General features: G+C 46.2%; 1 protein-coding gene across 1 annotated transcript; it reads left to right on the top strand.

Moving 5' to 3' along the window:
- Nucleotides 1–352: 352 nt before the first annotated feature.
- On the top strand, nucleotides 353–3,700 carry LOC119294962 (4-hydroxy-3-methylbut-2-enyl diphosphate reductase, chloroplastic). The gene is made up of 10 exons (XM_037573277.1): nucleotides 353–736; nucleotides 823–1,019; nucleotides 1,351–1,530; nucleotides 1,635–1,766; nucleotides 1,862–1,936; nucleotides 2,023–2,128; nucleotides 2,227–2,321; nucleotides 2,686–2,871; nucleotides 3,059–3,145; nucleotides 3,259–3,700. The coding sequence occupies exons 1-10, from the start codon at nucleotides 466–468 to the stop codon at nucleotides 3,322–3,324; spliced, it is 1,395 nt and encodes a 464-aa protein (XP_037429174.1). The 5' UTR covers nucleotides 353–465; the 3' UTR covers nucleotides 3,325–3,700.
- The last annotated feature ends 11,906 nt before the right edge of the window (nucleotides 3,701–15,606 follow it).

The raw sequence follows: 15,606 nt of genomic DNA, 5'->3' as shown, positions 1-15,606 counted from the left end.
GTGGGTTATAGCGGGTGCTAAACATCTGAGTTGATCATGCCGAAGGACTTCTCGGAGTCGCTCACCTTGTATAATTATGTAAAACCTTCTTATTTGATGAGATGAGACAAATCCTTTTCTTCTAGGCGGAAAAATAATAATTTCCACTCCTATATCTTTTTCTTTCTTGAACATCTTAGTCCTTCATTTAAAAAAAACAATTTTAGTCATGTTTTCTCCCCAAGGTAAAAACAAAGCATAAATGGTTTCATTATAAAAATCACAAAGTAGAGGGTGCTCTCCGAAAAATTTCCACAAGACAAACCATGAGGTCCGGGGATAAGATGATCACAAGGGAAGTGGATCCCCATTCCAAACCCAGCGCACCTATCCGGCTATCGCCATTTCGTTCCCCGCCGCGGCACTTGGCGTCGTCCGCCCCGCAGCTCAGCTCCACACGCCCGCCCACTCCCTCCGCCGCAAGCGATGGCGACCATCACCACGCAGCTCCGCTCCGCGCTCCTCTCCCCGGCCGCCTCGTCGTTGTCGTCCTCCTCCCCGCGCCGCGGCGGCCGGCGCGCGCCCTCCTCCGTCCGCTGCGACGCCTCTCCCCCGGCGGCGTCCGCGTCGGCCTCCCTCGACCCGGACTTCGACAAGAAGGCCTTCCGCCACAACCTCACCCGCAGCGACAACTACAACCGCAAGGGCTTCGGCCACAAGAAGGAGACCCTCGAGCTCATGAGCCAGGAGTACACCAGTAAGCCCCAGTCTCTAGAGCAGTAACTAGCTATTTGCGGTCTGATTCATCCAGAGACGTTCCTAATTGACGGGGACTGCCTGCAGGCGATGTAATAAAGACGCTCAAGGACAACGGGAACGAGTACACCTGGGGGCCGGTGACCGTGAAGCTGGCGGAGGCCTACGGCTTCTGCTGGGGCGTCGAGCGCGCCGTGCAGATCGCCTACGAGGCGCGCAAGCAGTTCCCCGAGGAGCGCATCTGGATCACCAACGAGATCATCCACAACCCCACGGTCAACAAGGTATACTACTCTTCACCCGACCGATTCCGTGTTGTTTGACAATCGCCATGCGCTACTCGTGGGTGGGGATAAGTGTTTCTGTTCATGGATGACTTTTGGGAAGAATCTGATCATACTGTGTATGTGGGGATTAATCACCCGCTATCTAATTATTAGGACACATGTTAGTTATATAAGTGGCCATACTGAACAATCGCCACTAGGTTCCTTTGTGCTGTAGCTACTCAGTAACTTGAACAGTTAACTTGTGTTCACTCCGTGCCAGGTCTGTCTAATGGCTGTCTATTTGACAGAGTTAAATTCCTGATTCTTCCTCTTATTGTTCATGCAGAAATTGGAGGACATGGGTGTCAAAGATATTCCTGTTAATGCTGGTATTAAGGATTTTGATGTTATTGAACAAGGTGATGTTGTCGTCTTGCCTGCATTTGGAGCTGCTGTGGATGAGATGTACACACTAAATGAGAAGAACGTGCAAATTGTTGATACAACATGCCCTTGGGTTTCAAAGGTATATTTTGGATTTTAATACCCCTTGCTCTTTCATATGTTGTTGTTCTGTTCTCGAGTGTCAGAACATTTATCAGGCTAACCAAATGTGTAATTATAATATAGGTGTGGAACATGGTTGAGAAGCATAAGAAGGGCGACTATACTTCTATTATTCACGGAAAATATGCCCATGAAGAGACTGTTGCCACTGCTTCTTTTGCAGGGAAGTACATTATTGTGAAGAATATGGCCGAGGTACATTTGATGCATTTATATCTTGCTGTTGTTTAACACTTGACGCTAAATCCATTCCGTGGCTTGAAATAACAAAGTATTATCAATTGAAACAGGCAACATATGTATGTGACTATATACTTGGTGGCCAACTTGATGGATCTAGCTCAACTAGAGAGGAGTTCCTTGAGGTAGAGATTCTTCTCAAATTACCCTTTACTGCCATGTTGGAAAGAAATGATGATGCCTAATGGAACTGTTTGGTCGACAATTGCAGAAATTCAAAAAGGCTGTTTCTCCAGGATTCGATCCTGATGTTGACTTGGAAAAGGCGGGCATTGCAAATCAAACAACAATGCTTAAAGGAGAAACTGAAGAAATTGGTGCGTTTTACTTAGAGGTTCATTATGGCTGTGTGATTTTGCACAGTACAGATTTGCTACAAGTTCCAGTTGTAACCAAAATGCTTTATAATTAACAGGAAAACTTGTTGAGAAGACTATGATGCGTAAGTATGGAGTCGAGAATGCCAATGAACACTTTGTTGCCTTCAACACTATTTGTGATGCCACACAGGTACATTTTCTTTTAAACATATCCTTCTGTTTTATGGAGATTGTGCACTACATGACCACATGTTATCATTGACCTGTACCACCAACTACTCCGTCAATGCTCCACCTGAGATAATTCAGTGAAGCAGAGGGGTAATATTGTCTTTTGTCATTTTTACCTTTTGGGTGGAACTAAAACATAGATCTTTTAGGCTGGTTGAATAGTTCCATTTTTTCACTGTATATAGTTGTAGTAAAGGGAAACATAGTGGTATTTTTTATTTTGTTTTTGGTGTCTTAAAAACGTTTACATAGGAGTAAGGGCATGGAGTCGTATCTTCACTTGAACATATATATTGATGACACCCTTCAACTTCATATCTCAGGAAAGACAAGATGCGATGTATCACCTAGTGAAGGAAAAGGTTGATCTTATTCTGGTTATTGGAGGGTGGAACTCCAGTAATACCTCTCATCTGCAAGAAATTGGAGAACTCAGTGGAATTCCGTCCTACTGGATTGACAGTGAACAAAGGATTGGACCAGGAAACAGGATTAGCTACAAGCTAAATGTACTTTCTAATACCCTGATTAATATTCATCTCTCATTGAGAATAAACTATTTTTTTTGGAAACTGGCAGTGAATCTTACCGAGAGAAGATTTTTAACAATAAACAAACTGGGAATCTGAGAAAAAGAGGTGCATTTATAGTTGGAAGAATATGACCTTTTTAACTGAAATTTGAACTGTTTGACAGCACGGTGAACTTATTGAGGCCGAAAACTGGCTACCAAAAGGGCCTATCACAATTGGAGTTACTTCTGGTGCCTCAACTCCAGACAAGGTAATGTGATTCAGCCGGTTGAGGTGCTTTTTTTGTACGTAGTCTACACTGGTGTACAACATATTGGTGCACATCGGATAAACTGAAAACTGCATAACCATAATCTTTTACAGGTTGTCGAGGATACGCTACACAAGGTGTTTGACATCAAGCGTCAAGAAGTTTTGCAGGTTGCATAGATTTTCAGCAAAATTGGTCAGGGGATAATAATAGCTGATGGCCTGGCAAAGGTTAGTAGAACCGTTGAACAACCTATCGTTGTACAGTAGCTAAGAATGTAATGCTTTAGCACATACTTCTACAAGGATATCTGTGCTGGGATACATATATATGTTGTAATCACTTGTACCACGAACAGTTGTACACTTGTATTCTGCTATAACCCTTTGCCCTTGAAAAATTGTTTTCATAGGCTGGTTACATAGATATCAACCACTGGGGTTTGTTGTTGGATAGAGGTCAAATGCGGGACTCCCTGTATATGGCAAGTGCAAGAAATGCAGGGTTTCCTGTGTATATTAGGGGGCAAGTCCAATTCCCATTCTGATATGTTAATGTGTCATTTGTTGTAATAAGTACTCCCTCCGTCTGGAAATACTTGTCGTAGAAATGGATACAAATGGATGTATCTAGAACTAAAATACATCTAGATACATCCATTCCTCGGACAAGTATTTCCGGACGGAGGGAGTAGAATTTAACTTTTCTCTGTATTCACTTTCTGTGTTTGGTATGTTACTTACAGAGTACATAGATTTTTTTTGCTTTTTTGCAGAGTACATAGCTTACCCCAGTCACTTATCCTGTGTTCATGTCGCTAATGGAGCATTGGAGCTTGAAATTTGAAATTTTCAAAAATCAAATGTTTAGGTTTCAAAAAAGCCCTGAAAAAAATTATGTATATACCTATGGATCTATACTACTTGCCTGTAAACTTTCATGACGAAAAACATATGCTAGCTACATAAAACTAGCCAAATCATGTATTTCTACTTTTCTAGCACATGTACCATTCAGTTTTTTTTTTGTACAACTCACATCAAAGCGTATTTTTTTAGAAACACAATACAGATGCTCACGAACACATACATATACTCATCCTTGTTAACGCGCACACCTACTGTCTCCCACTAAATGAATATTTCGCCTTTATAAGACACAAAAAGTCAAACTTGAAGTTTAATCCTTGGTTGGCTAGAGATACACTGCCCCCCTAATCATCCAACCATAAGTTGGTTCTCACATCAAAACATATTTCGTAATGAAAATTTATATACATCTAGTATACATCTACAAGTATTTGTGTATTTATTTTTCATTTTTTTTGAAACTAGAAAAGTTATTTTTTGAGTTTTTGAAAATTCTGGACTCCATGGAGCCCGAGAGCTAGAAAGCCTCACTCCACTGATTACATGGATATTAACCACTGAGTTTATTGTTGGATAGAGCTGGAATGCATGATTCCCTGTATATAGCAAGTGCAAGAAGTGCAGGGTTTCCTTGTAGTATGTGAAGTGTATGATACTCCCTCCGCAAAGAAATATAAGAGCGTTTAGATCACTGCTTTAATGATGTAAATGCTCTTATATTTCTTTACGAAGAGAGTATAAGGCTTCTTAGAGATTTCAATACAGATGTATATAGACATATTCTAGATGTAGCTTCACTTATTTTACTCTGTATGTAGTTCATATTAGAATCTCTACTGAATTTATTTGCAGGTGCATGATTCCCTGTATGATCCAATCCTGTGTTGTAATAGAATTTCACTTTTCTCTGAATCTATTTCCTATGTTTGGCATGTTCCATTCATATATTACTATGTCACCTAGCATTGTAATAGAATTTCACTTTTCTCTGAATCTATTTCCTATGTTTGGCATGTTCCATTCATATATTACTATGTCACCTAGCCTTGGTTCACGTGGCCGCCGAAACAAACACAAATTTACAGAGCATGAAATTAATCCAAGCAGCCACTGTAAATTCTCTCGGAATTTACTCCCTCTATTGATCTATGTAGGGGTAGGGCACGCAAGCTTTCCAAGATCCACGCTTTGATCGACAGTTAGTCCAACATGTGGGTTATATATGGATACAAAATTTCGTAATGTTGTGGTTCTGTATGAGTGAAGTACTCTATAAGAAAGTATCCTATAAGAGCATCTACAGCCGGACTTGACAAATCCGGCCCTTCAAATGCCCGCGAACACGCCCACGCTCCCGGGCGCGTCCGTGGGCACTGACCGGGCACGCCTCAAATTAGACATTTTGCATCCATTTCATCCCTAGATCTACAAAGCACGCAAAAGAAATCCTATGTACTACATCTATGTACTACCCTAACTACTCTTCGTCGTCGGAGATGCCCAGGATGACGGTGCTAGGCGCCGGCTGGATGCGCGGGTAGGGGGCTCCGGCTCATCCTCCTCCTGCTCGACCTGATCCATGTAGGCAAGCATCTCCGCCTCCTCCGCGGCCTCTTGCGCCTGCATCTCCTGCCGGCGATGGCGTCTTGCCTCCGTAGCCGACTCCGACATGATGGAATCGAGGATGGCCTGCTGCTCCGCCTGCAAATACCCATCGCCAACGTCCCCCACATTCTCCTCCTCGTCGTTGAGGGAGTCCTGGACTATGGGGTCCTCGAGGAGCCGACCTACGTGACATGGGCCGGACTAATGGGCCGCGAAGATACAAGGTAGAAGGACTTCCACCGTGTCCGGATGGGACTCTCCTTTGCGTGGATGGCAAGCTTGGCGTTTGGATCGTGTACCTTCCTTTCTTTGCAAACCGACTCTGTACAACTCTAGATCCCTCCGGTGCCTATATAAACCAGAGGGCTTAGTCCATAGGCAGGAAGACAATCATACAATCATACATGCTAGACATCTAGGGTTTAGCCATTACGATCTCGAGGTAGATCAACTCTTGTAACCCCTATACTCATCAAAGTCAATCAAGCAGGAAGTAGGGTATTACCTCCATTAAGAGGGCCCGAACCTGGGTAAACACCGTGTCCCCTGCCTCCTTGTTACCTTCGATCATCAGACGCACAATTCGGGACCCCCCACCCGAGATCTGCCGGTTTTGACACCGACATTGGTGCTTCCACTGTGTCGTCACCAGAAGGCTCGATGGCTCCACCAATCATCCACAACAACACTGCTCTGAGGGAGACTTTTCTCCCCGACCAAATCTTCGTATTCGGCGGCTTCGCACTGCGTGCCAATTTGATTGGCCACATGGAGCAGATCGATAGCTACACCCCTGGTCATCAGATCAGTTTTGGAAACCTAAACTACGTCGTTGATATCCGAGGAGATTTGATCTTCCAAGGGTTCCGGCTCCAATCGCAGTTCTGGCCTTAGATCCGGAACTCCTCGTCGAGTCCGAAGACGGGAGTTTAGAGCCCGCCGGACTCTCTGCAACCATAGAGCTCAACACTGGAGATACGGAAGGGATCGTTTCACCGGCCGGCCCGGAGTCACTCCAGGATCCCTCTATCCTCATCGAGTCGGACTCGCCTCCATACACCAACTCCGAACTCTTGAGGTGTGTATTATACGAGCTCGACCGGGGAATTCCTGCCTCGTCCCACTCCACAGACTCTCGCTTCTCTGTCCAAACCTCGCCCTTAAACGAGGCCTTGGACTTAATGCGGTCTCTCTCCATTACAGAAGGACCACTGCCAAACTACGCCCAGCCCACACTAGGGGCTGAGAGCGGGAAATTTTACATCCCACCCACCACCCACTTCATAGACACCGTCGAGGACTTAACCGACATGCTTGATTACGCTTCCGAAGACATCGACGGCATGGACGACAATGCCGGAGAAGAGCAAAGCCAGAACCCGCCATTTATCGGACGCTAGACAGCCTTCTTCGTACAACGTATACATGGTGGACACACCCAAAGAGGATGACGGCAAAGGTGGGAAGGACCCAGTCGAACATAATTCTCCTGTGGCACCACCAAAGCATCGTCATCAGCAGCGCCGCTCTAAACCGTGCCGAGGAAAAGACAACAATATCGGCACCGGAGACAACAATACTCCGGATAACACCGAGGACCAAGAAGCCCGAACCAACATCTGAACATGATGATTGGGAGGAGGGGCAAGTAAACCCCGATGACCCTATTGAGGACGAGGGCTCGGAGGATAGTAACTACGTACCGATCTCCGAAGAGGACGAGAGCCTCAGCGACGAAGAATTCATCGTGCCAGAGGAACCCCTTGAACAAGAGCGCTTTAAGCGCCGGCTAATAGCCACGACAAGAAGCCTGAAAAAGAAGGGGCAACAACTTCAAGCCGATCAGGATTTACTCAATGACATATGGACTAATGTCCTGGCAGCCGAGGAATATGGCCTCAAGCGCCCAATAAGAGCTACCCAAAGCTCCGGTTGCTCTCCCATTTCGACGATGAGGTCCCAGAGCCTATACCGACAACGCGTAACGCAACTAATGGACCTGACCGACCACCTCATGGTCGAGACAGAGAGGAAACCCAAGCTGAACACCAACCTGCGCCACCTCGCCCTAGAGGCAGAGAAACAACGGCCACATGACACACACACGACCTACGATAGGACCGGGACAATAGAGTCGGTCATACTAGATCAATTTATGGATCACGAGGGCTTGCACCAGCGCGAGAAGACGACCATCAGGCCTGGCTCAATAAACACAACCTCACACGAGTCGAAAACCGCATACAGACTGACGGTGTCCTGGACTAGGGGGTACCCACCACGTCGTCTCCCGATCAGTTAGATTGGGCCGAGGACCCCCATGGCCGTATACTCATGGGCCAGTTCGGACAGTTCCGCATACAAGGAAGATTCCACAAGACTTGGTGATCAAGACAAGGACTCCTCCCCACCGGCGTATTCGGCTAGGACTCTTGTTATCCTAGGCATCTGGTACATTATATAAACCGAGGCCAGGCTAGTCGATATATTATGACATTACTCACCATGCCTCTAGGGTTTAGACCACAACATATGATCTCGGGGTAGATCAGCTCTTGTAACCCCTATACTCATTAAAGTCAATCAAGCAGCATGTAGGGTATTATCTCATCAAGAGAGCCCGAAGCTGGGTAAAATCCCGTGTTCATGTTACCATCAATCCTAAGACGCACAGCTTGGGACCCCCTACCCGAGATCCGCCGGTTTTGACACCGACATTGGTGCTTTCATTGAGAGTTCTGCTGTGTGATCGGCGAAAGGATCAATGGCTCGACTGCAGGTCAACTGCGACGTTGGTTTCTTCGTCACCAGCTCGACTGGTCACCTTGGCTTGACAGAGGACTGCGCTTGCCTCCGATCGTCATGTTCGGATAAGGGCCTTCATCAATATCAACTCCAAGCTCTATCAAGATCATGGAGGAGTCAGCCATGGAGCTCGGGGGCTCAACGTCAACATTGCCCTCGGGCGACCGTGCTGTTTTTCTGGACAACAAACTCGTATCCGCCGCCACCGCCTCCTTGAGTGTCGCCTAAATGATTGCTTCGGTGGAATTATGCGGAATTAAGTCTACAACAACCCTGCAAAAATTTCATCGAGTTCCGATGGAGGAATCTCCGGCAATCTCCGATATACCGGAGCCCTGTTGAATCTGGACGAGAATCCGGATGAGTTTGAAGCGGGGTGTCCAGCATATAGCTCGGACGTCCTTTGGAAGATCCAACCGTTGATCGGCTGCGGAATTCCCATATCTACCACCTGCCAAAAATTCAGCTCGATCCGATCGTCCAAACTCTGGGAACCTTCCGATTAGTGCATCACTTTTTGGATCTGTTTTCTGCGCGAGAACGAATCCGACCAGAGTTCATCTCCTTTACGAACGGAATTTCGGACATCCTTTTTTAAGGACGTTTTCGTATGGGGTATTGTGTTTTATTCTCAAACACATCCCATTAATATTAAAAGTATTTTTACAATACGATCTTCACCATCGGGCCGGTGTCAAACCGGCCCGACAGCATCACTCCACGGCGGCCGACCTGCACTAGACACGTCGTCGCTTTGTTGAGCCGAGCTCAAATTCTTCGGATCATCATCTCGGCCAGCCGAACAATAGTTCGATATCGCGAAGGATAAATCGTCACCAACATCACCGCCCCACGAATTACACGGAGCGGGCACACCGGCATCGCCGCACGGTCACTTCGTCAAGCCAGCATTGATCACGTCACAAGCTAGGACCTGCATCGGCATGGCCGAACTGTTGCTTTATCGAGCCGATGTCCATCACGCCGAACTACTTCAACACCTCGGCTGAGACATCTCCTCACCGACCTGCTTTGTCTCCTCGCCTGGACTGGGGGCTTCGTCATCCCTTCATCAACTTACCTCGGAGACTCCGGCGTCACCGACCGACCAGCTTCATCACATTAGCTGGACCACGAGATTTGCCTCGGCGAGCCAACCTTTGCCAGCATCGTCATGCCTTCGCTTCGTCACCCATTAGGCAATGGGTGTGCGGACCGAGTCCCAATTTTGGGAGTAACCTTTCTTCGGACCGCTACAACAAATAAACCAGGTGCTACTAATCCCAGCAATTTTTGCTTGTTTGGGTTTATTTTTCTCAAGGAATTATTACTCTGCTTTGTTCCATCATCTATACACAAGTCTATTAAATGGTGGCCGCATTAATGACGGTTGTGTGGTGGTTCGGTCAGTTTCCGTGCATAGTTCGGTGAACACCGTATCCGGAACTCAGACCGACCTGTGAATTCGGGCTTTGTCACGCCTTATTGTGTCACGCCGATGCCCTGCATCGACATTGACCTTGACACTTAGGCCATATCTCTTTCATTATGTACTTCACTTATATTAAATAAGTAGAAGAATTTTTTATACAGTATTATCTTTATTTGTCATTACTTTTGGTTTGCACTATTTTATCTATGCAACCAATCGACTCAGACTGAGCCGTGCTGTCGCCTTCGTCGACCGAGTTGTGTTCTCGCCTTGGCGCGCCGACCTGCTTCATTACCGCGGCTGGACTGGGGGCTTCGTCTTCTCGGAGTGCCAAACTCTCTGCTCGGCCACCTTGGGACCAGCCTGGGGACTGAACCCTGTCCCGCATCAAGCTCGGACCGCGTCATCAATGTCGAACACATTAACCAGCTAAGTCGCTCTCAAACTCAGAAACTTTCAGTTTTAAATTTTGTTCGGTGCGACCAAGCATTATACCTTTTTGGCACAAAGTTGTTTGCGACTAAGTTCCTTGTCAAAACTTTGTTTGCGCTGCACATATTCAAATACCCCGTTTATTTGGGGGCTCCCTTGATGGAGCTTTTCCTCTTGCATATGATCATACTTGTACGGCTTCGTTCCTTGTTTGTGTATTAGGCCACGATATGCACCATGTTGACTTAAGCGATTTGCAAGCGGGGTTGCATGGCTCCTATGCTTACCCCTACGTTCCCGATTGTTTGGTTAGGGAGTAAAGGGAGCACCTCTGCGATTGTCATGATCGGTTCATCCGAGCCGGACCTCAGACTGGGTGAAGCCGAAAGCCAGCACTCTTATTGTTTTCAACAATGGTCGGCACACAACGGAACTCATGAGTATAAATAATCTATTGCACAAGTCTCATAATAATAATGAGCAACCGAAGAAAGGTATCGGTGGGGGCACTATTTTCTTCGAAGATGCTTCTTACACTTCGTTAGTAATATAGCATAAGTTCCCTGAGCGCGTTTTGTCTGTTACAACCTTATGGCCTGATTGCCTGGTTATCGGAAACACCGTCGATATTCTCGACAGGTGGAGTACATAACACTCTTCGGTCCTTGACCGAAGAGGGAGAAGCCGACGGTCGGTTAAGACGCGTTCAAAGTTCGGGTGAACACATATATGATATAAGTACTTCGGTACGCACAATCATTATAACATAAAATTCTTTTACCCAAGTCACTCGGGGGCTCTTAAATTTATGTGAGCTGTTTTATAATAAGTGTTCTTCTTCCTAGTCGCGGCAAAGTCTTTTTTCTATCACTCCTTTTTTCGACGCGAGTGTGTGGTCAATAGCCGGATTTCCCTCTCAAAGCCGCTAAAGTTTGCTAAAACTGGCCTAGCAAAAAGTACTCCGCCTTCGGGATAGGAGGTTGAAGCCGTAGACTGACCCGCTTGAAGTTTTGAGATAGGATGTGTCATGTTAAAGCACGACAGAAGCACAATTTTGTTTTTCTCTAAAACCAATTTTCTAATTGGCACCGAACAATTAATCTAGTTCGGACGTCGAGTTTTTACTGCCGTTTTTTGGTTTTCCAATCCTATGGCACTTCTCAACTATTTATGTGTTTTCCGCATAAGTCTCACAGTGCAACGCCGGACACCTTTACAGACTCGGCAAAAATTCTCGGATATTGCTGTATATGCATCAGTTGCGAATTGTGTCTTCGGCCAATAGTTGGGTTGCCTGGCTCCTATGCGTGCCTCCTATGTTCTGCTTTGTTCGGCTAGGTATGGAAAGGGAGAACCACTGCGATTGTGCTTCCAGCTCGCATGGTTAAGCACCGCAGTGGAGAAAGCCGAAAACTGACTGTCATAATAAGCGTAAACTGGTCAGCGGTCCGATGACTGTATTAAATGATGGGCTGTACATAACATTGGCCGAAGTGTTTACGGCTTGACCTCGGGTGTTGCCGAACACTAACCGGGGGGCTACTTGCTGGCCTCCCAACTTTAAGCTCCTATGACTAAGTGAAAGTCATAAAGCCCGCATATCTGATTGCCTCATTTCCGCCAACACAACCGCCTTCGGGCACCGAGACGTCGGCTAAGGGTTGTTTTGTTATTTCGGAAACACCCTGCGTAGCATCTACAAGGGGGTAGAAGCCGACGATGGGCCACTTTCAGATTATAAACGGTCGCAACGGAAGTGAAAATTTGGGTTCATTTAGACCATAGAGTTTGGAAGCTTTCCCCGAACTAAATTCTCAGTATTTTCCTCCCACATTGATCGGAGCTGAGGTTTCATGATCATGCTTAGCATGACAACCCAAAGAAAGGAACCGATAGCGGGACTATTTTCTTCGGACAATGTTTCTTATGTTAAAAAATAATATAATATGTCTCTCTGCGTACCTTTGTTTATAAAACCATATGGCTGGATTGCCTTGTTTGCCGTAAATCTTTGCCCTCATAAATGCTTTATAAAGTAAGACACACACTCCTCGGCTGCTGGCCGAGGAGGTTGAAGCCGATGGTCGGTCAACAAAGTTTTGTACAATGCGGATCCGAGCGTTAATGATGTAAAGTACTTGGATACATAGAGTCATTACACATAATTTGTGATTTTACTATGGATATTGATCCTTAATTCGGCCTCCCGTGCCCGCATTAAGGCTCGGGGGCTACTAGGCTTCGGGCTTATTATTTACAAATATTTAAAGGGCACATCGATCCCCTGATCTGATGTTGCCACCCGACCAGTGTCTCGGGGGCTAGTGCATTGGCAATCCAATGCAGAAAATTTAAAGTGCAATATAGTTTTCGAGGAGATTATTATCCTCAGGTTGGTCGGCCGCACCCAACCTGAGTCTCGAGGACTTCGCACACCGCGTTTCTATTCCTATGTATGCTGCCGAGCTAGGAGTTGATCCTCAGGCCGATTTCGCGCATCGACCTGAGTCTCAGGGGCTACTAGGATCAGCGGTTTCATGTTTTCCTTCAGGTGCATCTCGGGTTTTAGACCGACGCACACACCTTGAGGGCTACTGGCTATATATCTCGACAGAGAATAAATTGCACCACCTCGGAAGCAGTCCGACATAAAACTCGGGCGCCAGTGGCTGGCTCCATAGAGGGCATTCCCGACATTAAGCTCGGCTAAACTCCTTCAACTTTTTTGAACCAAGATGATCTATGACATCTCGGATACAGTCCGACGTTGGAGCTCGGACACAGTTCGGCGTTGGAGCTCGGACGCAGTCCGACGTTGGAGCTCGGACACAGTTCGACGTTGAAGCTCGGATACATTCCGGCGTTGGAGCTCAGAAGCAGTCCGACGTTGGTGCTTGGCTGTGTAAGTGCATCTAGTGCCACCCCTAGTTTGGTTTTGGAGTATTGACGACAAACGTGGTTGAGGGACTAATGTGTTTGTGAGAATTGCAGGATAAACAGGTAGTAGTCCCTCCTTGATTCAGTTTACCTACCAGAGATGACCCCTAAAAATGTATGAAGACATTGAAGATAATGGTGGTACGTGAAGACATTCACACTGAAGACTATGACAGAAGAAGACATTGAGTGAAGACTATGGAGCGCGAAGACTTAGTAGTTTCGTTGTTTCTTTTCTTCTTTGTTGAGTCATAGGAACCACCGCACTGTTAAGTGGGGTCCAAGTGAACAAAGTCAGAGTGACTGAAGTGATGCTCAACCAAAATCCTATGTCTTCGAGCGAAGACAATGAGAGCAAATCTTATCCAGAGTTGGATAAGTCAGCTTTACTTGTAGCCCAAGTCAAGCTGTCGCGTGTGTTTGAAATCTGACCATTGTGACACGTGTCAGTTCCTTAGTGACCCAGGGTCATTTCAGACAAATCAGGTCGGGTTGCCCAGTGGCTATAAATAGCCCACCCCCTACACCATAAATTTGTGGCTGCTCAGAGTTAGATACGGCTTTTGTCGTTTGAGAGCAACCCACCTCCGAAGCCTTTGAGAGAGATAGAATCCTTGCGAGGACAAAGCCCAAACCACCCAGAGCCCAGAGAGTGTTTGGCATCACTGAAGTCATTCTGTCCGCGTGATCTGAAGACTTGTTACACTTGAGGATTGTGAATCCTCCAGCCGATTAGGCGTCGCGTTTTGAGCATCCAAGAGTCATTGTGGATTGCCGGTGAACGAAGTCTGTGAAGGTTTGGAAGTCTACATTGAAGACTTACCAGAGTGATTGGGCGAGGATTGTGTGTCCTTAGCTCAAGGGGAATAAGGTGAAGACACGGTCTTCTGAGTTCAATCTCAGCCTCCCTAACCAGACGTACAATTGTCATAGCAACTGGAACTGGTCGAACAAATCCTTGTCTTCACAACACACTGGTTCTATCTCTTACTCTCCTTACTTACAGTTTGTCTTTGTGAAGTCATTGCCTGATTGCTCCGCCTGTTTGACTTCACTGTGTGACTACTTGTTCTGATTGGCTTCATACTATCTTCCACCCTGATCCTTACTACCTAGCTGCTAATAGTCTTCATGCTTTCACTTCATTGAATACTTGACTATGGTTTGTCTAGTGTAGTCAACCTTCCGCTGCATACGAATAGTGTTGTTTCTCCTGTTTGTCTTTGAAACTCCCATGTTTTGAAGTCGTTCATAAAAATCGCCTATTCACCCCCCTCTAGTCGATAACTAGCACTTTCAATTGGTATCAGAGCGAGGTACTCCCTTGTTCTATGTGATTCGGTTTAACCACCTGGAGTTTTAGCTATGTCGACTGCAGGGATAATCAAGGTCTCCGCTGCGTGTCCCATCTTTGATGGCACTGAATATCCCTACTGGAAGAATAGGATGCGCATGCATCTTGAAGCCATTGATGTCGATCTGTGGTATGTCGGCAAGAATGGCATTCCCAAGACTGGTGAAGGTGTCACCCCCACTGATGTGAAGAAGTTCATTCAACTGGACTCTACCGCCAAGAACATCATCTGTGGTCATCTGACCAAGGGTAGTATGGCCGTGTGAGCGCTCTGGAAACGTCGAAACTAGTCTGGGACTGGCTCTCCAAGGTCAATGAAGGTGTCTCAACACAGCGTGATCAACGAATCAGTACTCTTCGCAACCTCTTCAACCACTTCAAAAGGCACAACAACAAGAACGTCCAGCTCACATTTGATTGCCTCACTGATGTCACCAATGAGCTCAGTGCACTCGGTGCAACTGACATTACGAAGCATGAAATTGTGAAGACACTGCTGAGATCTCTCGACAGCTCATTTGACACCTTAGCCCTGATGATACAAGAACGCCCTGATTTCAAGACACTCGATCCGTCTGATATACTCGAGAGGCTCAACACACATGAGTACCAGCTATCTGAGAAACGAGATATCTATGACCCCAACTACGACCGAACTCGTGCCTTGAAGGCAAAGGCTGCGGCTTCCTCATTTGGAGAAGAATCTGACTGCAATTCTGATGATCCTGAAGACATTGGAAAGGAGCTTGCAATGCTTGTGAAGAAGTTCCAGAGATTCACCAGGAAGATAAACTTCAGAAAGTCTTCACGATCCAGCTCAAGGGACGATGAAGCTTCCGCCAATGACAACAAGAAAAGAACCTATCACAAGTGCAAGAAACCTGACCACTACATCTCTGAATGTCCATAGTGGGACAATGAGAAGAAAAAAAGAAGAACAAAGAATATGATTTTGATGACAAGAAGAAGAAGAAATCCTCAAAGTCTTCTTCCAAATCTTTCTCTAAGTCTTCATCACACAAGAAGA

The sequence above is a fragment of the Triticum dicoccoides genome, chromosome 4B (assembly GCF_002162155.2).
Source record: "Triticum dicoccoides isolate Atlit2015 ecotype Zavitan chromosome 4B, WEW_v2.0, whole genome shotgun sequence".
Classification (NCBI taxonomy): Eukaryota; Viridiplantae; Streptophyta; class Magnoliopsida; order Poales; family Poaceae; genus Triticum; species Triticum dicoccoides.
Note: the sequence above shows the minus strand (reverse complement) of the source record. Positions and strands in the feature narration are given on the sequence as shown.

What these genes read in the sequence shown, in the direction of transcription:
- LOC119294962 (XM_037573277.1), top strand. Translation starts at nt 466, where the DNA reads ATGGCGACCATCACCACGCAGCTCCGCTCCGCGCTCCTCTCCCCGGCC. An exon ending in CTATTTGTGATGCCACACAG is followed by an intron (nt 2,322 to 2,685) that starts GTACATTTTCTT and finishes TTCATATCTCAG; the next exon opens with GAAAGACAAGATGCGATGTA. An exon ending in GTGCCTCAACTCCAGACAAG is followed by an intron (nt 3,146 to 3,258) that starts GTAATGTGATTC and finishes AATCTTTTACAG; the next exon opens with GTTGTCGAGGATACGCTACA.